The 21,731-nt window shown below is 36.6% G+C and overlaps 1 protein-coding gene across 5 annotated transcripts in view; it reads left to right on the top strand.

The window, feature by feature from the left end:
• Window positions 1-21,161, top strand: part of DNM1L (dynamin 1 like) — a 39,296-nt gene extending 18,135 nt beyond the window's left edge. For 3 of the 5 annotated variants that reach the window (XM_056341561.1, XM_056341562.1, XM_056341565.1), the window contains 17 exons: window positions 804-850; window positions 1,957-2,028; window positions 2,587-2,673; window positions 3,475-3,637; window positions 5,601-5,721; window positions 6,330-6,461; window positions 6,762-6,968; window positions 7,166-7,286; window positions 8,647-8,802; window positions 8,911-9,000; window positions 9,966-10,058; window positions 11,627-11,683; window positions 12,865-12,942; window positions 15,247-15,414; window positions 16,111-16,220; window positions 18,680-18,839; window positions 20,275-21,161. In XM_056341561.1, the coding sequence (XP_056197536.1) occupies window positions 804-850; window positions 1,957-2,028; window positions 2,587-2,673; window positions 3,475-3,637; window positions 5,601-5,721; window positions 6,330-6,461; window positions 6,762-6,968; window positions 7,166-7,286; window positions 8,647-8,802; window positions 8,911-9,000; window positions 9,966-10,058; window positions 11,627-11,683; window positions 12,865-12,942; window positions 15,247-15,414; window positions 16,111-16,220; window positions 18,680-18,839; window positions 20,275-20,331 (1,919 nt within the window). In that variant the 3' untranslated portion in view covers window positions 20,332-21,161. The remainder of the gene's footprint in view (window positions 1-803; window positions 851-1,956; window positions 2,029-2,586; window positions 2,674-3,474; window positions 3,638-5,600; window positions 5,722-6,329; window positions 6,462-6,761; window positions 6,969-7,165; window positions 7,287-8,646; window positions 8,803-8,910; window positions 9,001-9,965; window positions 10,059-11,626; window positions 11,684-12,864; window positions 12,943-15,246; window positions 15,415-16,110; window positions 16,221-18,679; window positions 18,840-20,274) is intronic. The other 2 variants (XM_056341564.1, XM_056341563.1) reach the window with 1 other exon arrangement.
• Window positions 21,162-21,731: the final 570 nt, after the last annotated feature.

Here is a 21,731-nt window from a genome sequence, read left to right as displayed (position 1 = left end):
TCCAGATTTCTTGTAGACTATTCTTCTAGAGCAGATTGCTGTATCGGGGAGCAGAGGGGAAATGACCACAAACTAAAAATTTGAAATTGACTTTATCGCTAATACTTGGAAACCTAGTTGTCTAGGTGTGAGTATCTCACAATGTGACTCAGACTGCTGTCTGCACGATGAAGCAGGAATTGACTGAACCTCCTTTGCTGTTTCTGGGACTGCTCTTGAATAGCCCCCAAGTAATTCCAGACGTTAGTGGTGACTGACAAGAATTAAGATGTTTGGTCCTTGACAGATTTGGGAAGAGACATGTTCTCCTAAGACTTCATGGTTATGCAGAATTCTTACATATTTTCTGTTTGCTTGGTTTTGGTTTTACAGGTTTTTCTAACTTTTTCTTTCAGCTGTAATTTGATCTCACTTGCATGGTAAAAGAAAAGATGCTAAAAGGTGGTATTATTTTCAGGTTTTTAAAACTATTGCTAATAACTCTTTTGTTTTCTGTTGCAAGCTGATATTTAATGGACTAGACCATTTCTGAAAAATGGTAGGATAACTAATTGGCTCAGTCACAATTAGGACCTTGTGTAAGAAAGACAAATTGAAGAGTCATGAGATGCAGTGTTTAAATAAGAAGAATCATAAATACATTTGTACTGAGCTATTTAACATCTAATGGTAGAAAGCAGACTAATTTTTTTCTTGCTGCTTGGAAAAAAGCATAACATTGTAGTTTTCAACAAACAGGCTCTCAGAAAAATGTCATTAAAACATCTGCTTCTTCTCCTCACCTATCAACTCTTTGTTTTCAGAGATAGATGCTGAAGAGTGGGGTAAATTTCTTCACACCAAAAATAAGGTATGTTTACTCTGATAATTGAGTAGCATTGTCATAAATACACTATCATGTATATACTTAATTCTGTATCTCTTCCCTTGACTTTCTCAAAAAGGAGATTATTCTGTCTGCTATACTATATGCCAATATTGAGGATTTTCTGCTTTGGTTTTTGTGAGTAGAAAACTTCTGAAAACCTTCTTAAACTCAACACAAAGTTTATCAATGGTTGTTGTGTGGGGCATTGATTCTGCTGAGTTATTTATCTTAATCCTTTTTATGTCAATTTGTTCGTTATTGTGTGTGTGTGCGTGCGTGCATTGGTGAAATTAGAATGGACATTGCAAAGGCAAGGAAGTGTATAATCGCAAGTTGTTTCAGTCCACTGAAGAATTGGCTACTTCAGAAACTTATAAAGCTGTGAAAAGGAAGGAAGAGCCTAATGCGCATCAGCGGCAAGAAGCAGAAACTCAGATGACCTAGGACTTCAATAAGAGAGTCAAAGTTTAGTTCTTTGCTTGAAGAAAGTAATCTTTTTGTTGGCAGATGAATTACTTAAGTGTTTGTTACTTTAAACTGATTTCCTCACCTGGGCAGTGCTAGAAATTGAAAGAGATCTAGAGACAAATGCAGAGGGAACTTGCGCAAGGGTAGCTCTGTGCCAGGTCATTTTGGATTGGTGGAAGGATAACAGTTTGGACAAGAGTGGAAAAATTTTGAAATGAAACTGTTCTTGTTCTTCTTCCTCTCTGAGATGAGAAGAGGTTCAGGCTACATGTTTATTAACTTCAAAGGATAGCAGCTAGATTAGAAATGGAATTGCTTGAGATTCTCTTTAGGTGAACATTATTTTATACTTTTGTCTGTTGTTGTTGGGGTAATAAATGTTAATAACTACCATTGATCAATAGATTAAATACCAAGATTCCAATTTCTGCAATTTTTAGCACTGATGATTGTTGCTAGCATTAGCTTAAGGGCGAATAGTCATTCTTAGTTTTTCTTGCCTTCTGTATACTTAGTTACAGAGTTTTTCACTGTCACTTGGAGAACAGAGCATTATTTTGCAATTAGGTAGGTGGATGCTGTCCTTGATTTTTAAACAATTTTTTTCTTCCGTATTTCAGATTTATACAGATTTTGATGAGATTCGTCAGGAAATAGAAAATGAAACTGAGAGGATTTCAGGAAATAATAAGGTAAATGTTGGACTGTTCATCTTTCTCTTGGTATAGATTCTCTGCTGCTTAAAACTTTCTTAAACAATGTTGACAGAAGTGAAAAGCATTGAAGTATTCTAATGAAGAACACAATGCTGCTTGCTATCTTGAGATTTTTTTTCGTTGTTCATTGGATAAATTACTTCAGCTAAAGAAAATGCAGAGAATTGCTGTTGGTTTAGTTCAAAGCTTCTGTAATAATAGTGCAAAACATAAAATTTGAGCTAAACTTGCTTCCATTTTTCCACAAACATGGCTTTATCTGTAATTGTAAAATCAAGTATTCTGTTCTTACATGTCTATATAATCACTGAAATAGAGAAGATTTTATACATTATACTGAGGGAGGGCTTCTTCCAAAGACAAAGGAATTGATTGACAGATGTGGCTGGCATTTGTTTTCCTTATCATGTAGTTTTAAGGTGTATGATGGAAGAAAGTTTTTCTAGTATGACACTACAGCTTTTGGTTTTCTGAAGGGTGCATTTAAATAATCCAGTACAGTGATTAATTTTTATTATTAATATATATTTCTAGGGGATCAGTCCTGAACCTATTCATCTTAAGATTTTTTCATCTAATGTTGTAAATCTGACTCTTGTGGATTTACCTGGAATGACAAAGGTAAGATGCAGAATGCTTTTCTTCTGACTGACTGTGAACAATGTATTTTGAAGCAAGAAGTGTATGCTCACTCTTTGGAATTATTCAATATTGTTAGATAAACAGCCCTCCTCAGGTTTAAGTAGCTGGTTGTATAAATTTGAGATGTCACCATCTTCTGGTGTAAGATTTGGGTTTCTGGTGCTCTTTGCTGTTTTAAGAGGTAGCTTTGCTTAAGTTCTTCCTCTTTCTATATACAGCTGAGGGACTGGAAGCATTGTGTGGGCTGCATGTTCCTTTTTTTAATCGAAGAGGTAGAAATTGAAGTTTCAAAGTTGTACTTGCAGATAGATGGGTAGTTGGCAAGGTTGAAGATGTTTCCCCCATTGCTTCTCCAGAAGTTGCTACGTGTATTTTATGTAAGAAGTTGTATAAAGTAAGATACAGTAGAAGAAATGTTCAAGTCCTGTTTGATCAGGTTTTATACTGAATGATTTTCTGCAGCACGAAGATGACAAAATGATATCTTTCCCTGCCTGTGCACACGTATGCACCCTACTCTACCAGTTGTTCAGGTGGATCTCGGATACCACGCTGCCTTGACAACAATATCAAATAATTTGAATTGATTATTATTTCTATGAGGTTTTAGTTCTTACACCTTGTAAGATATTTCTTTTCTTTCCTGTTTGTTTGTGAAGGGGGAAGGAAAGGACTGGAAAACTATCTTATACTGTGTTATAGGGTATGAACTTTCAATGGGTGGTCTCACACGGGCATAAATGTACAATTTTGAACAGTTCTACATTATTTTTTCTCTAGGTGCCTGTTGGTGATCAGCCTAAGGACATTGAACTCCAAATAAGAGAGCTAATCCTTCAATTCATCAGCAACCCAAATTCAATTATTCTGGCAGTCACAGCTGCTAACACGGACATGGCCACTTCAGAAGCACTTAAAGTTGCACGGGAGGTGGATCCAGATGGTAAGCAGCAGAAAATCTGGATCCTGTAATTCAACTCCTAAAATAAACTGAAGTCATTTGGGCAAAAAGTAGTAAGGAAAACACATGTCACTGCATTTCTTAGAAAATACATTTATATTTGCTTAAAGACTTCCTGTTGCAGTTTCTGTAACTCAGAGAATGTTGTGATGAATTAATACCTAATAGATTTCTGGCTTATGAACAGGCCAAATACCTATTTTAGTAGTCATAGGTGCCGTTTCTGTTTCCAGAGCATTAAAATGGCATAAAATGGGGGAGGTTGAGATTTTTAGTAGTTTACATTAATCTGTTAGGATGGCTTCATGCTTTGTTGTCCCATGTTGGTTGTTTCTTTTAGTAGAGGAAATACACCATCCTGCAGCTAGTAATTGACTGTCTAGCTGTTAGTTTAAGTGACTGCTTCTAAGAATAAAATCAATATATACTGTCAGTATCCATTTTTGTGTCCTGCATTTATGTGATGGGACTGATTTGATTTAATCTAAAAAGAGGATTATGGTTTTGTATTTACTTTATGACTTTGAAACAGATCTGAAGCTACTGGTTGCATGCTTCTTTTTTATGCAAAGTGCTGTTGGTATCATTGACTAATAAATGGCACTGTGTGATTTGAAATGATATGGAAGAGTATACTTAGAAAATAGGGATACTGAAATTAGGCTAAAATTTAGTGTTGGCATGCTTTACCCTCCCATCTTTCTTCCCATGAAGTATAACATTTCTTGATTTGTTTCCAGACTCTGGTCTGTCTGCGTAAGCCTTTATGGGTTCCATAGCCCCATAACCTTAAGGGAGAACCTCTTCAGGCAGGATTCTTGGTCCAGTTGTCCTGGTTCAAGGCAGCAGACCCTTTCCTTGTAATTTGCCCCTATAAAAATGATGAGCTGTGACTCTTGGATCACTTTTCAAAATTCTAAACCTTAAGGGTCTGGAGTGGCAGCTCATATTGCAGGTTCTGTAGGAATAATGGTATGTAATGAGAACTTGAAGTACTAAAGGTAGACTCTCTGACTTGCATTCATCTGAAAGTTTCAGGACCTGAAAACCTGCTGATTTTACTGAGGTAATTTTTAGACTCAGTAGTTTGTTTTTTTTACAGAGGTAATTTTTAGACTGGTTTATTTTTAGACTCAGTGTGTTATATTTTTAAAGAAAAAGTTCTTGCCACTTTTTTTTCAGACCCAAGAACCTGGAAAATATTAAGGTCTCGGACAAATCCTGTGCATGTTAGCTTACTTGTTTAGGTGTGCAATATTTACAGATTTAATGAATTTAGGTCACTTTGTCCTTCACAGTGTCCAGTATAAAGTTTAGTTTGAATTCAGAAAACATTCAGTCACATATTGAATAAAAGTATGTTTCATTAGCAAAATTGAATCCCCTAAAGCTTTTTCAGTGGATGGATTTCAAGCTATTCAGTCTCCTGGGGCATTCAGCTATGTATTTGATGCACTGTGCTGGAAGTGGGCCTGTTGCCTTCTTTAGCAGCTTCTCCCGTGGGTAGTGGTATTTCAAATGCAGTTGGAAACAGATTGCCATTATGTCTGGTCCTGCATACATGCTAGAAATATGTTCAGTCCACTCACACTTGTGAGTCCCCTGCCTGCCTTACTGAGTACTTGTGGAGGAGACTAGGTAATGCCTCTAACCTCACGTAGTATGCAAAAGTGTTTGTTGTACTGAGTAATGGCTCCTTTCAAACTGCATGGTGCCTGAACCTTTTCCTTTAGCCAGATCTGGGGGAGGAGCAGTACCAGCCAAATACTTACACTCCTGTTAATAAGGGACTGCAGATATACTAATAGAACATGTTCTTGTGCTGGTCTTTGCTGGTTTGCAGTGTCAAACTTCATGCAGCTGTCTGAAGAACTTTTTGAATGATGAGTTTTAGCTACCCTGGTCGAGACAAAACATCCCTGTGAGTGAGTTTTCCTTTTGGTAGGTCGAAGAACCCTAGCTGTTATCACAAAACTGGATCTCATGGATGCTGGCACTGATGCTATGGATGTGCTTATGGGAAGAGTGATTCCAGTCAAACTTGGCATCATTGGAGTAGTGAACAGGTTTGTCTGTGCACATTGATGCTATTTTCAAAACTTAATGTGAGGTAATGCTTTTGGCTTTTTTACCCATGAATATGGTTTTTTAAGAATAAGGTGACGATGTTGAAATTAACTTCTGAGTAAATGAGAAGCTTGTTGCTCACTTCTCAAAATCCTGTCCTTCCACTCAACCAACTGCTAATTTAGAAAGGAGTAGGGACACTTCTGGAAGTGCACTTCTTTCTGCTCTTATTTTTGAGCTTGAGGGATGCCTGTGGTCAGCTGTTAATATTAGCACTGATCCGCTACAGATCTTGTTTATGTTAGGCCTAACTGCAAATGGCTGTAGTACCTGTAGTACTGTTCATTTTATTTTTGCATTAGCCAGGTCAAATCTCATGTAGTTTTGATAAAAAGGTGTTGCTTAGTCTGTGTACAGCTGCTGTTCATACTGATTTGTTGACTATGCTGCACAGAACAACAAATAAACCCCTTTATTGTCTGAGGAAGATGTTAGGTGTGTAAAGCAAAAACCAGCTGTTAGATGTCCTGTCCAGAAAAGCAGAAGTGTAATTTTATTTTTACTTTGCATCTGTTAACTAGTGTGTAACTCTGCCTTTTAACTTCAGGAGTCAGTTGGATATTAATAATAAGAAGAGTGTGGCTGATTCCATTCGTGACGAGTATGGTTTTCTTCAAAAGAAGTATCCTTCCTTAGCCAATCGAAATGGAACCAAGTACCTTGCTAGAACATTGAACAGGTATTACGTATTAAGTAAAAGAAAATAAATGTGAGCTTTTAAAGATACTTCAAGCTATAAATTGGTGTTAGAAATATGTGTAAGCATCTATTTTTACCTTGCCTTTCTCTTTTGGTGATGTGCAGTGATACATTAAGGAAAACTCTGTTTGGTTCCAAATTCAGTTTCTGAATTTGCTGTTATTTTCCTGAGTAAATGTTTTCCTTTGGTGATTATTTTCTGTCTTTTCTCTGTTTTGCTGGAGATGATAAAGATGAAACTTTTTCTCCTTTCTAATGAGGGACTGTTCTCTATTTTTAGACTACTGATGCATCATATCAGGGATTGCTTGCCAGAACTGAAAACCAGAATCAATGTTTTAGCTGCTCAGTACCAGTCTCTACTAAACAGCTATGGGGAACCTGTTGAGGACAAAAGTGCCACCTTATTGCAGCTTATTACCAAATTTGCAACAGAGTATTGTAACACTATTGAAGGAACAGCAAAATACATAGAGACTTCAGAGCTGTAAGTACCAAATGGTTTTCTAGAATACTGACTGAGCAGTTAAGTGACCCAGTGGTTCTTGCAGGCCGTCACTGGCAATAGTACCGCACTGGAACGTAACATACTCAAAAATGTTTGGATACTAGTAACTGTAAAAAAGGTTTGCAATGAGAGCTCTTTTCTTGTTTGCTACTTCAGTTGTTGTTTTATTCTTTTAGGTGCGGTGGAGCCAGAATCTGTTACATTTTTCATGAGACCTTTGGAAGAACTTTAGAATCTGTTGACCCACTGGGTGGCCTTAACACAATTGATATTCTGACTGCCATTAGAAATGCTACTGTGAGTTGTTTTTCTGTATTTCTGTTATTGCTGTATGTTGGATCTGAAGATAAGGTTTCAACAAATTTGTGCTCCTTCAGTCCTGTGTATTAATAACCTCAGCTGAATGAGTTAATATGAAGAGGCTGAATCCTGCTTTTTGGTATTTTAAGTCAAAAAAATTACAATATCCAAATTTGCAGCCATTTTCCTATATGGAATGAGTTTAAGGTGAATGCTTACCTCTCATTACTGTAATTTACAGGCTCAAATAAAGCTCAGGCCCACTTTGGCTGTGCTGAAGCTATTATACATTACAGAAATGGTGATGGAAGACTGCCTCTGCATTTATTTTGCATTAAGCACTTCTCTTAGTTATGGAGACTCAGTATGAGATGCGTGGGCTAGGACACATTCAATGTTTTAATCCTGTATAAGGGACGCAACTCTTCAGTAGTTCAGTGTTTACGTGACAGATTTGGTTTCTTGTGAATATGGGAATTGGTGTTGCTAAGAATTAACAGAGGAAGTTCACTTTTAAATTTTGTAGTATATAGAATGTTCACTTCTTAGAGCTTGACTTTGGATGTCAAGCGTGTTAGGTCTGCTTTTGTACTGTGTTCTGTTGGGTGTGGACAGACAGACAGGTTTCTGTAAGACCAGTAATTACTCAAACTTGGAGCACTTTAGGTACTTTGTAGCAATGATGTATGTGCGTGCTATCACCCTTCTGTAAATGTAAAATAGCATTTAGTAACAGGAGAGGTGCCTTGTTTTCATGCGACATTGACGTCTTTGTGTTTCTAAAGCTCATTTGATTTAAAAAATGAAATTTCAGGTAGAAAATGTTTTATCTATAGTTAAGCATTGGTCTATATGGTCATAAATGAAATTATGCCAAACACTCTAATCAATTACACTGTAGTATGGTTATACTGAACAGGAACCCCACCTACCTTGCAGTAAGAGCTGCATGCATAGGACTGTCAAATAATGGTAACTTTTCTCTCAGAAGTTAGGAAGAGAATGTTGTTGCTTTTATAATAAATTTCATTTAAACTCGGATCCACAACCGTGAAAAGAATTGTTCATAGTTGTAAGGAGTGACATTAGTAGGTAGAAATCTTCAAGAATTCTATAAGGATGCTGGTTAATTCTTATTTAACAAAGAGTTTGTCTTAAAGGTAACAACTTTCTGTTTTACAGCTTTTATATTTAAATATTCTTGTAACATATTTCTCTATTAAGACCTGTTCTGAGTGTTCTTTTGGGTGTGAGTACTGTGACCTGATTTATTCTGGGCTTCATCAGATACTACTCCTTAGAAATGCATATTGTTTTAATAAACAATTTAGTGGCTTTTTCTCTCCTTTTGAACTAGGGTCCTCGTCCTGCCTTGTTTGTTCCTGAAGTTTCATTTGAATTACTGGTAAAAAGGCAAATCAAACGTTTAGAAGAACCTAGCTTACGCTGTGTGGAGCTGGTTCATGAAGAAATGCAGAGGATTATCCAGCATTGTAGTAATTACAGTACGCAGGTAAAAATGCATGTTTTAGGATTATGTTTGTAATTAATGGGCTTTTTTCCCTGCACTTCCCTAAAAAATTCTGGAAGTCTTATCAGTAAATTTTTGGTTTGTTTTTAGGAATTACTGAGGTTTCCTAAATTGCATGATGCCATAGTTGAAGTAGTAACCTGTCTTCTGCGTAGAAGGCTTCCTGTCACAAATGAAATGGTAATTTTCCATCTACTTGCTGGAAAAAGTGTGTGTTTTCTGGAGTCTCTCTTCATGCTTCTGTTTGCTCTGTAATGTTAAGAACCCAAGTTATTAAAGGAATCAATCTACATGGTTTGAAACTTCTGTATTAGAAGATAGATCCATAAAAATGAAAGGGATGGGGGGAAACCATCTTCAGCTCATTGTCCCCTATTTTCCAATTTCACAAGAAGAGTTTTACCAAAACTGGGATTTAGCATCTCCTGGTCTTTCCGATATAGGTATATTTCCCTCCCTTGTATCAGAAGCTGTGTGTTTACTGTAGAGTTCAGGATGCAAAATTTAATGATGAAAATTAAATTGTAGTCCTTATTCTGTGTGTTTCAGAGATAAAATCAACACAAATGGTGATTTTTCTTGTAATGCCTTTTATATAGTGAGAAGTAAAAATTCAATTTCTGTCTTCAAGTAAATTTATTTTAATATAAAAGTCTGCTTTGGGCTACTTATTTGGGGGGAAACAAAGTGTTTCAGTTATTGACTGCATATGTTTTATGTGAAAAGCAAAAATTGTTCCGTACATTCACTATCCCCCATAGAGAGCCATCCCTCACTGGTTCAGATGTTGTATGTGGCTTGTGGCTGAAGGTTGACTGTATAGCTCACTTCATTACTATACAGCTTACGCTCATTACATTGCTGAGTTTTGTTTATTTATGGCTGGAAAGCAGTTAGCTTAATCAGGCTAACAAGTTAAACTGATGTAACATCCAAAACTGTTGAAGGTCTTAATGTATTACAATGAGTGAATGAACTGCATTCTTGCCCTCTGGATCAGAATTTTAATGTCTTTGGGGCAGTAAGAATGGTCCTTTTTTTTATGGACAGTTAAACTATGCTTTCTAGCTTCGTAGGTCATTGCTTTTCACTAGTATTAGATTTACTCACTGAATTTTTGAACTGTGAATGACATTGCATTGCAGGTTCATAATCTAGTGGCCATTGAATTAGCTTATATCAATACCAAACATCCAGACTTTGCTGATGCCTGTGGTTTAATGAATAACAACATAGAGGTAAGAAAGCCCATTCTCCTGGAAGTCTTTTGACTCCTTTAGGTAAGAGCCTAAATAATTGGTAAAAGAACAGATGCTTCATTTTCTTTCACTGAAGCACGGATCTACATTTTGAAGTATAAAACTGTGGTATATTAAAAATATGGTCTATACTCTTAGCATGTGATCTGTTGATTTCTTAGATTTATATTGCATATGATTTTCACGGACAGTGGTTGATATTTCACTGAAAACAGTTGTGCCTGTATTTCTGTCTGGAAGATAAGATGAGCACCTAACTGAGTATTGGCTAATGAAATGAAATTTTCAGAAGAGAAACTAGATAGTTGTGAAATACTCTTTAATGTTCAAGTAACTACATTTTGTCTCTGACAATGTATCAATAGCTATAATGTTCCTCTCTTTTATGAAAGGATAATACAAGTATTGTTTTCTCTGTTGAGGTCCTAATTTTTGCTTCCCTTTGGCATTGTTCCTGAGTCTCTGTGTTACCACGCTTCCATCTCCTTAAGACAGTTTTCTCCATCATTCCCATAAGTCTTTTACAATTTCAGTAGTTTTCCTGATTTTCAAGCCCAGCTTTGATTGATAATACTTGTTGCTGTCATTGTCCTAGAGAAGCAGTTGTTCTACAACTGATCTGCTCAGTTCTTTCTTGCAGTCTGATTTTGTTGTAGTACTTCGTCCATCTGGCTAAGAGTTCGCTAAGAGTTCTTGTGTTCCCCTGCTTGTCCAGTATTCTTTCATAGTAATGTTCTTTTTTTGAATGCTTACGTTATCATTTCTGCTCTTTAGTTTTAACCTTCTACTTTCTTCTATACGCAAAATTTGTGTTGACTGGGTATGCAATTGAATTTGCCTTGGTAGACTGCTCTTGAATCTAGTTCAGAAACAATGTGTGTGTGACTGCCGTGACTAAAAAAAATAGGACTTTGTGAAGTTGAACATACGTGATTATTGTATTACTGAGTGTTACTTAAACTAGTTCTTTCCCAATATTTTCCTAAACAGGACATTGAAATTTTTGAAGAAACAAAGCAAGTAAAAAACATCTTATGCTTATTCAGTGGACAATTCTTAATTTCAAGAAAAAATCAGATCTTTGTCCTGATTGCTTTCAATTCTAGTTTGCTATAAAGTGAATTCTGCCGCCTCCTTCTCCCTTTTGGACCAGTCATGGTTAACTGTGCTGGCCACAGAATCAAATCCTTTTAGGTTACTTCAAAGATTTAAAGCTTAATGAAGGCTGTAGGGCCCTCACTATACTGAGCCAAACTGTCTAGCTTTGAATTTGTTTTTTAAAGGCTCTAGTTTTGATTATGGAGAGCATTGCAAAAAGTTTAGCAGAAGTTTTTATGTTGGGAATTTACTTCTAACCAGGTAATCAGAGTAGTTTTATCCACGTAATTGAAGTTTTCATAGGATTGTATTATGGCTATATGACACTGGATGAGATGAAATTACTAGTGTTTGTCTCAAAAATATAAGTTATCTGTAAAATACGAATCTTGCACATGTGTTGATATAGAGTAATACATAACTGAGGTCTTGCTGGGTTGTTTTTAAAGGAACAAAGGCGTAACAGGTTAGCCAGGGAATTGCCTTCTGCCGTGCCACGAGACAAGGTAAGTAAATGTAGATTTCTGTTGATTCATTCATTTAAAGTTTAATGCATTCTTCTTTGATCCAATCTAAGTATTGGAAACGTCAATATGCTGTGCTAGTAACAGTCTTGGGAGCTCCCAAGTATTGACTGACTTCCTTCAATTTCATAAGATGAAGTAGAATGTTACCGTCTTCTAAAGATGCAGTTTTTGGCAGGTTTTATATCTGGGATTTCTGAAAACTTGCATGTAAATTTACATTAATATTACGATTATTTCTTGAATGTCATTTGAGGAAAGGCTTAAAATGCCTGCAGTTGTTAAAGATGGAGTCAGAACATGCGTGCTTAAATTTATGGCTGAGACTGATTTCAAAACAAACAGGTGATTTAAATTCAATGAGCCAACATAGTGACTTGGTGGTTGGTGGTTTTTTGGTGGTTTATTTTAAAATTATTCTTAAAACTGCAGTTTATTGCAGTCTCAATTACTTTGGGAGAAGATGGTGGAGGCGGCATTTTCAATTGACTGTCATAATCCAGTCATGTGTTCTATCTCTGGAGCTTGCTTAGTTTTGCCAGGTTTTGGGATTAGTTCAATGACAAGTACGTACCTGCGTGGAAGAACCAAGTGTCATGGAAAACATTGCCTGGCTGTAGAAATGAATGGTCTGACACTCAGATGGAATTTTAGACAGTTAGATATTTTAAATATGTGAAGTATTCAGAATCCAAATATACAGAATATAGTTTAAACTCCTCACAGGTTGTAACAAGAGTTACTACAGCTGATAGAAATTGATTCATTAAGTTTGTTAGCTTAAGAAGTGAGACTAAGTTCCAGAACGGATCTACTGCCTTTAATCCGTGGAAGCCAACTGGTGGATGAACGGTGAATTTAAGGTAGCCATCTAGAGATCGCTTTCAGTGATCTTTGATCCTTCTCTTTCATTGGCTTCATATTTATGTCATCAGTATAGAGTTGAAATGAAATTGAAGGCCAGATAAATGCAAAGTCTCTTCACTGTCTTGGAGATGCTTTTTTCTTTTTTCTACTTACATTACTGTTTTGGTTACAAATTTAAAATATTTTCTGGATTTTTAAAGATGCTAGTAAAAGTGTATAAAATTTGCTAGGTAGATTTGGTGGTCTTCAGTTGAATTTTTCCCCCTCCCCCTCCCTGCATCTTTTACCTTCCTTAGTCTACTAAAGCTCCAGGTGCATTGCCACCTGCTTCCCAGGAGACTGTTACTGCTGCTTCTGCTGAGGCTGATGGCAAGGTCTGTCTTGATTATTTTTTTTTTTTTCTATAAGCACTGCATGTACATTTCTGTTGTGGTGCATCGCAGATAGTATGGAAAGCAGTTGGTGTTTAGTGCTCTGTCACTGACACAGCATGCCCTACACAGTATAGACTGTGTCACTGCTGACACCAGTATTTGCAGTGACAGGTAAAGCTATGCCATTAGGTGGCAAAGTCACTGCTTTCTGTTTGAACTCTTGGTTGCAATGTGTTGTGATGCAAGTATGCAGCATAATTTGCCTCAAACAATAGTCAGTAGATTGTTTGGTGCAACAATGTTGTAATCAAAAGTGTCCAGCATGGTTGTTAAACTGCATGTTTTTAATGTGTTGACAGTTAAAGAAGGAGGACAGAAGATAAGCTAAAAATGTGAGTTTCCTGCTTCCTGCAGGGAATCTTTATAGGCTTTGTTCAGACTGAACCTCCTTTTCGTTGTTTCACATAATCGTTCAATCCTTGGTTTACTTGTAATTGTGAAATGTATTTTACAGTGGTTTTTTACACTTCAGGTGTGCTGTCTCTTATGTTAAAATAAAGCTCATTACTGTAAAGACTTTTTTGCTAATTGCTTTCACTTGGAGTCAGAAAAGATGGGTAGTCACAAGTTTGTGTATTAAGAGTACTGAGAGGACTTACGCTTTCTGCTTCATTGCATATGCACATTCAGCTTCTAGTGCAAAGCTGCCATTTCTGTCCTGAACAAAGTAGTTTAAAAATCTAGTCAGTGGCAGATTTTTAACTAGTATTTTCTCAAGAGTTTTAGATACAGTTGCGATATGCTGCAGACATTAAAAAGAAGTCAAGAGCTACTGTGAGGATACTGTTTTGACTTAAGAAGTTGCAGGAAGCTGCCAAATTTGGTTTAATTTGTGTTTCCCACAAAACCTGTTCTTTATCAGATGGTACATAACCCAACACTTTTTCTTAGGAAATAATGTAGCTTTGTTTCTGAAACTACTTTGGAGATACAGCAGGCTCCATAGTAATACTGAATGAGAGTGCCATAAGGATTTTTGCTATTTTGAACGGCTGTCTTGCAGTCCTAAGTAATGTAATGGAGCATTTCTCATCAATGGTTCTCTCTTATTAGCAGAAGTTGATTTGAATTCTTGTAGTGTATTTTTTTACAGCACCTCTGAGCAGTTGTACAATTCTAGTAAAATTTCTGATGTGGACAGTTTATCTGAGTTTCTTCCTACTATGCAACTGTTGGTATTCTGTTTGCCATGCTTTCTTTCTCACTCCTTTTTTTTTAGACTCAAGATCAGCCTGTGGTGTTTCAATTGTAAATGCAATAGATAAATTTAGCTTATTTCCTCCTATATCCAAAACAAGACATAAGTAGTAGTAGTTTAGAGCTTTGTATGACTTCAAATGTTTTTCAAACAGCAATAGATTGTAAAGCACAGTAGTAAATAGGTACTAGGCTTATGGAAAGGTACAAAATAAAAAGCATTACTGTTCCACATAAAAATAAACTGTTTTGGTGTTTTTTAATACTGTTAGTATGTGATGGATGATGCTATCTACTAATACTTCTTTGGTCCAGTCATTCCTAATATTTAAGAGTTGGATGTTACGTCCCTTTGTCAGGAGATTACCGAGTCGTTCTTTGTCTGGCACTTCCCAGAAACTGATCCTCTTTTCCAGAGGATGGAGATTTATTGTTCTGTTTTGATTTGGTATAAAAAAAGCCCTCCATAAATTGAGATCTGACAGCACAAATATGTTTGTAGCTGTAGTACCTGGAAACATAAATGTGCATATTTTTAAGCTGTTATTGTAAGAAACTTCAGTTCGTACTTAAATAAATACAATATATAATATAATAAATAAACTTAAATAAAATACCAAAGAATTTAAATTCAAGTTTTCTAAGAGCTGTGGTTATCTTCAAAACATACTTTCAGATCCTGATAGTATAGGCTGTACTGCTCCAGGGATGTATGGTAAAAGCGGTAAAAGCCAGATGATTCAGGAAGACCATTCTGTATTTCAGAAGTGCTGGGAGGCTTCTCTGTGTGGCATTTTCATACCATTATTAGGAAGAATACAAGTTTTGAAAGCTTTTGTTTTACTGGTACTTTGTGTCAGCTGTAAGCAGCAAAGAGAGAACAAAGGTGGAAAATGTAAAGAATAGAATAAAGGGAATATACATGTGAAGATCTCATTTTTATTGAGTCTTAACCTATAGCTCAGTAACAGTAGATTTGATCAGATACTGCTTTGCCATGCCCAAGTTCTAATTCTCCAACGTTTCTTCATTGTGCTGTTTGTGCAGGCTGCTCCTGGGCCAGGAGATACATCTCAGGAGCCTGGAACAGGCAACTGGAGAGGAATGCTGAAACCCTCAAAAGCAGAAGAGGTATCGACAGAGGAAAAATCCAAGCCAGCTGCAGCCCTGCCTGCTAGTCCTCAGAAAGGACACGCTGTAAACCTATTAGATGTGGTGAGTCATGAAAGACAGATGCCTCCCCTTTGTACTTCAGGCTCAGGAAAGAAAACACCTGAATTCCAGATCTTGTAACTTTGCTAATATATGATATCTTTCTAAATAATTACCATTATAGGGACAGGGGGCTCTAGCCAGTCTCTTCTACTTCCTTCTTGCCCAGTCCTTCATCTTTTCTTCCGCACCCCTCCAGTTCCAGCCTATGATTTGGGATAACTGGCTTCCTTTCACAAGTTACTGTGCAAGTGAACTTCTTGTCTAGATCACTCTTTGTATAGAAACAAATCTCAGCTCATGTCTCAACTCAAATTCCTGCTCTCTTTTTGCTGAAGTTAGCGTTTTTATATTAAATAATCATTAAAGAAGAAAAAAACCCACTTAATAGAGATGCTTTCAGTGTTTGGAAAGCTTAGTTCCTTTAGTGAGCTTTTAAAAAAAAAATAAAATTAGTAGTGATGTCCTGTGACCTTTGTCTTACAGGTCTGGATTTTGGCATGTCTCTAACTTTATTTCTGAAAAACTAGAGGTTTGTTTAAAAGAGAGGTTACATCTATCAAACTGTCTGACTCAAAGAGCAATAGTTTATTTTAGACTCCACAGCTTGAGTTTTATTTACTTATATAAATGAGCAGAATTAGTAAACTGAGATTGGTGGTTTTGCTTTGTTGTTTTTTGTTGTTTTTTTTTACATAGCCTGTACCCGTTGCACGCAAACTTTCTGCCCGTGAGCAACGAGACTGTGAAGTGATCGAACGACTTATTAAATCTTACTTCCTTATTGTCAGGAAGAACATTCAGGACAGGTAAAACTTTCTAGAAATGTTTAAGCCATACAAATGTTGTGATATCTCAAGAGTAATGTATATAATCTTGTTATTTTATCATGTTTGTATGTTTGTAAGCAGAGAGAAAATACAATTATTTTTTTTAGAAGGGGCAGCAGCAGTAAAACTTGACCCATCGCAGAATTAAGCAGCACTTGTTTTTTCTACTGGCTTGAGTTCTGTATTATATTAAGTACAATGTTGAATTAATTATTTAGGAGATGCTTTTCTGGAGGATACTGCAATTCACATTGATGATGTGCAGCAACTAACTGGAATAAACTCTAGGTGCTGTGTAGACCTGACAGAACTTAGCTTTGCCATTCTGTTATTTCAAATGGGAAGGTGGAATAGAAACTACTGTGGCTAATATTTCTAGTACTGTAGGGATGGAAATGGCAGAAAAGTGATGTTTCTGCTGTGGGCAACTATGAAAAATGCCTTTAAAGTTGTGCTTAAAAATTGTCATACCTTTTTTTTTAAAATGAAGAATGATGTAAAACTTCGCTTGGCTTAAGTCTTTGTGGAAAGATGTAGCATTTTATATATATACACATATATGCATACACACATATGAATGAAAAGTTGGGGGAAATACAGGTATCTGGAAACTAGAGTTTAGAGCAAATTAATGAGCTCATAAAAGTTTTATTCTATCCAGTAAACTGATATTCTCCTCAATAAAATTTTTAGTTTTTCATGGCAGGGAATTGCCTTGCTTACCTTAATTTTACTGCAGTGTCAGTACTAGTAGCGTTACCTCCTTGCATACTCTAAACGATCCCTTCACATTCTTTGCAGTAAATAGGCATACATGAGGAAATAAATAAAATGCTATCTTAGGAATTATAGATTTGATTTATTAGGACATCCTCACCTAATTCAGAAATATTTTTAGGAGATACCTCTCAAAGATGGTACTCATGTCCATCCCATGTACCTGAAGAACTAATTCAGGCTCTTGCTTGGATGGTTTGGATGGTATCTGTACATACACAGCTTTGAACCAGAGTTTTGGGTTGCTTTCACTCTTCTAGCCAGGTGACTTCCAAAATATTCTAGGCTTCTTTCTTAAGCTTCCTTTTGGTAGAACTTGCAATGTATTGGCTTGAAAGGGGTATGTAAACTAAGGTACTTGAGTACTAATAGATGTATACGGTCTCATGATGATTTTCCGGAAGTCTTCCCACAACTGCCTAGTAAAGAACCACAAAGCAGCAAAATGTAGTAGTGGGAAAATTCCCAGACAAACTTGGGAGTATGATTCCAAAAGCTCAGATGTGTTGATGGATCTTTGTTGATCTTGGGTCTGGCCGTTTAGATTCGCATGACCCTTGTCAAGTTAATTCTGTAGTGACAGTTGTAGCACTGAGCAAAAACTCTTGATCTGCCCATGAAAACTATTTTGGTTTAAATCTAGGGCTATGGGCACATGGGAAGAGTGATGTGGTCAGTACTTACGGAGTCAGAACTGATCATATGTCAACTCCCAGTTGCAAAATACTGATGCTAAGAATTACACCAACAAGGTTGTCTTAATGGACGTTGTATTCCTCAGCTGGGAACAACCATCAGTATTTTTATTGTCAGGTACTGTCACTCTGATGAAATAACCTGAGGTGCACTAATTCAATTTTTGATTCTGTGTTCATATCCTCAGATTCTGGTACTGTGTTAGTATGATGAGTTTACCAATACTCATGTAAATATTTTCCCCCACTCTTTCAGAAAAGTACTGCTACGCATATCCTAAGTCCCAAAGAAAATCAGGTTCAGCTATATTCAATACTTTGAATATTTTTTAAGGAGGCTTAGTGGCATGGAAATCAGCTAAGACAGTGGCTGCTTGTTGCCTTACAGATTCTATAGTGTCCTTCTGATGGACTGTTCTTGAGTCTTACTGGTTGCTGCCTGCCTCCATTCCAGACAAAGTCACACTTAAACTCTATTTGCACCTTAAATTGCTCTCATGTTATGCTCTCTGATAACAGAAATAATATGGCCCGTGTTTGAACAGTGATCCTGTTTTCAGTTCATCTGCTAAGTAAGATCAGATATATGAACTCTTTCCTTTCTCATTCACATATTAAAAATTATTTTAGGGTTAAAATACTTAGCTTTTCATCATGGCTAGCAGAGTGGAGACTCAGGTTGGCCTCTAGTGAGCAAAGTAATTTATTCTTATTTTACTTTTTACACTGTATATTCATGTTCTTAACAATGGAGCTATCCTATTTGGAAGAAATTTAACAGCTCTTAAATTGTACAAGGTTCTGCATTCACTTGAGAGAAAAGGGTTTTTTATTTATGGTCATGGTAGATTCATGGTAGTTTAAGCCAAGGTTGTGTAGCTGTTTCCTCACACTGCATTCTTCAGTGTAGGGCAGACCTGGCTTTGAATAATTCTTTCTGAAGAAACAATCTTTATGTGCTTGCAGTGTGCCAAAGGCAGTGATGCATTTTCTGGTGAACCACGTGAAGGATACTCTTCAGAGTGAGCTGGTAGGCCAGCTGTATAAATCCTTGTTGTTGGATGACCTTCTGACGGAATCTGAGGACATGGCACAGCGCAGAAAAGAGGCAGCTGACATGCTAAAGGTATTAAAAAGATCAGGAGCTTGTGGGAGTAGTTAATTAAATCGAAACCATACAAATGTGAGATTTTTTGAAAACTTGCCTTCAGTTTTTACTTTGCTGCTTTTTAAGAGTATGCCAGTCTATTTTCTCTCTGCTAGAGGAATTAAAAGCAGTATGTGATCAGAAAGTATTACATGGATTGAGTACTTGGGAAGACGTGTCTTAAACTGTATTTTGGGTGTAAAGCAGAAGCTGTAATCTGGTGTTATTTTCAATTATACATTTGGTTTTAATAATTTGCTTTTATTTAACTTCATAGTGTTCAGCAGTTCTCTTTTGGGGGATTAAGCTTACAGTGTTTTAAATGCTGTTCATCTGTATGCTTCACACAGAGCCTGCTGGCCAGTGGCAGGTGTATCTAAGACAGTACCCTGTAATGTGAACACTGGGAGTGTTATGACTTACTTATGATGACCTCATCTGTATCACAGTGCATTTGTGACATGTCTGTGCTGGAGAACTCTTCGTTTTTTCATTGTTCAGTTATGTGGTATATCAGTGTCTGCATCAGCTGCACCAGAAATATGCCACTTTGCATTGAACTGCATAGAAGAGTTCCTCTGCCCATTCATCCCATTGACTGAAGAAGTAGCAAGAAGTGCTCCTCTCCTATATGCAGCGTGGTCAGACACTGCATGTTTGAGAGACGATACCCAGAGATACTGCTTGTCAAAGACCAACTGCAGCAAATTTAATCTTTGTTATCATATGATCAACATTTGAGTGAAGGGAATGGTCTGCTAACAGTCTTTGAAACTATAAACTTCATAGGGCCAAGCTCATAGCTTGGATTTCTCCAAACTGAAGTAAGAATTTAAATAATGTTTAGTATTAGCTGGTATTCTGAGCTTTTAATTTTGCAAAGTGTGGCAGGCTAGACTGTAATGAGTACATCAGAATGCTGAAAGTGATACAAAATAGGTGCAGTTTCTCTTATTTTGAGGAAGGTTTAAAGCGTTAAAACTGTGTGATGAAAAACGTCTGCCCTTCTTGAGCATTTATTTATAAATACAAAATGTTAAGACAAACAGGTGTTAATGGGAATATGTGAGAATACAGAAGTTGCTCAAAACTATGACAATGAGCTTTTTCTGCTTCAAACTGGAAGTTGTTTCCAATTTTTAATTCTTAAGTCTAGAGAAGCGATTTAATGACACCTATGCTAAGTTTTATCATTACCTTTGCTTTGTAGTATTTGCCAGTTGCATAATCTTTTGCAGATGGAAGGCTTCAGAGTTGTTAATCAGTGGTGTGTAGGTTGATACCACTCCTTTCATCATGAAAATGATTTGCTTTTATTGTATCTTTAACATTGTACTTCCTAGACTACTGCTGCTATCTGAGAAATCTCTTCAGAAAAACTAAATAACTGGCTTTTCCATCTTTCTGTGTGCAGGCCCTGCAGCGAGCCAGTCAGATCATTGCAGAGATTCGCGAGACACATCTTTGGTGAAGACTCTACCAGCCACACTATTTATATGCATTGGAGGTTACATTGACTTGAAAATTGCTAGGCATGGTATACGGAGTAGAATTTTTATTTATGAACTCTTGTCTGTGTACTGCAACTGTGTAAATTTGCTCATGTAAAGACAGTTGGTTTGATTTGCAAACAGAAAAATATGCTGCATTTTGCAAAATAAGTCATATTTAATCCACATAATAAATGGCTCTAAATGTTTCCTTACCAGCTTTCTGGTGCAAATTAAAGCAGACGAAGTCTACTGTCTCAGTGACAGTCTCATTTAAACTTGGAGAAAAAACATTAAAGTTCCAGTGCCTGACTTGCTAAACAGGTTGCCTGTGGTTAAGATGGACGGTGTAGTCTTGTGGCATAGTTTTAAGCTGCTTTTACAATAGAAGTTTAAATACTGTGAAGAGAAGAGAGCACCGAGTATTTTCTTTCATGAATATATTGCATGCACAATGACAGATGGAGGTATCAATTTTATAGCACACTAGAGTTGTCTACCGTATTACTATGTGTGTGTGTGTGTCCCCATTTTCCCCCCAAATGTTAAAGCTGCAGACAAAAATCTGAACTTCATTTAATGGAGTATCACATAGGAAGAATTAGCCTGGAGCTTGCGAACAGTAACAGCCTACTGAAAGGTGGGTGCAAAGTTATTCATGTGCACTGGAGCTTGTGTGTAAACGCTGGGGATTGTAATCAGGTACAAGAACACCTTCCCCTTCCTCCCCACTGGGACCAAGCCCCTGGACCATCCAATAGTATGTTTGTTCTGGCAGAATTGAAAAATAAAACTGATTTCAAAACTGTAATGGGATAGTAAGTGTTTCTTTTAAAAACAGATTAAGCTGGCCAGGGAGAAGGGGATCCCCACAACTTTGTCCAGATTTTGGAATGTATGACAGTATGACAGAAAGTCTGTGGGACTAGAATTATTTATACCAGAGATTACAGTTATTACTTTCTTTTGAGGAAACCTTACTGTGCTGGAAGTAGCAGTGCGCTGCTTTTTTTTTTTTTTTTTTTTTTTTTAAGGACAATCTTAAAGTTAGGGAATTTTTGGTTGGAAATAAAGTTGATGAGTTACTTTCTTCTGATTATAATCCATACAGATAAATATTGTTCACACTAGCCTTTAAAAAGTAAACATTATAATTTTATGAATGCAAATGTATTTCAACTCCAGCCAGCACATTTGCATGTACTTTTCAAGCAGATTCACTTTTTTGTATCAAGTAAAAATGTTTGCTATGGTGTTGCTGATTATTTATCTTTAACACAACTTGCATGAAAAACAGGATGCTGCTGTTAACATCCATGGCTTGCTTTTAAGATACTGGGCCAATATAGTGAAGTTTTTATTACCATATTCAGTTCCTTCC

This window comes from Falco biarmicus, chromosome 5 (assembly GCF_023638135.1).
Source record: "Falco biarmicus isolate bFalBia1 chromosome 5, bFalBia1.pri, whole genome shotgun sequence".
Taxonomy (NCBI): domain Eukaryota; kingdom Metazoa; phylum Chordata; class Aves; order Falconiformes; family Falconidae; genus Falco; species Falco biarmicus.
This window is presented reverse-complemented; position numbering and strand designations above follow the sequence as displayed.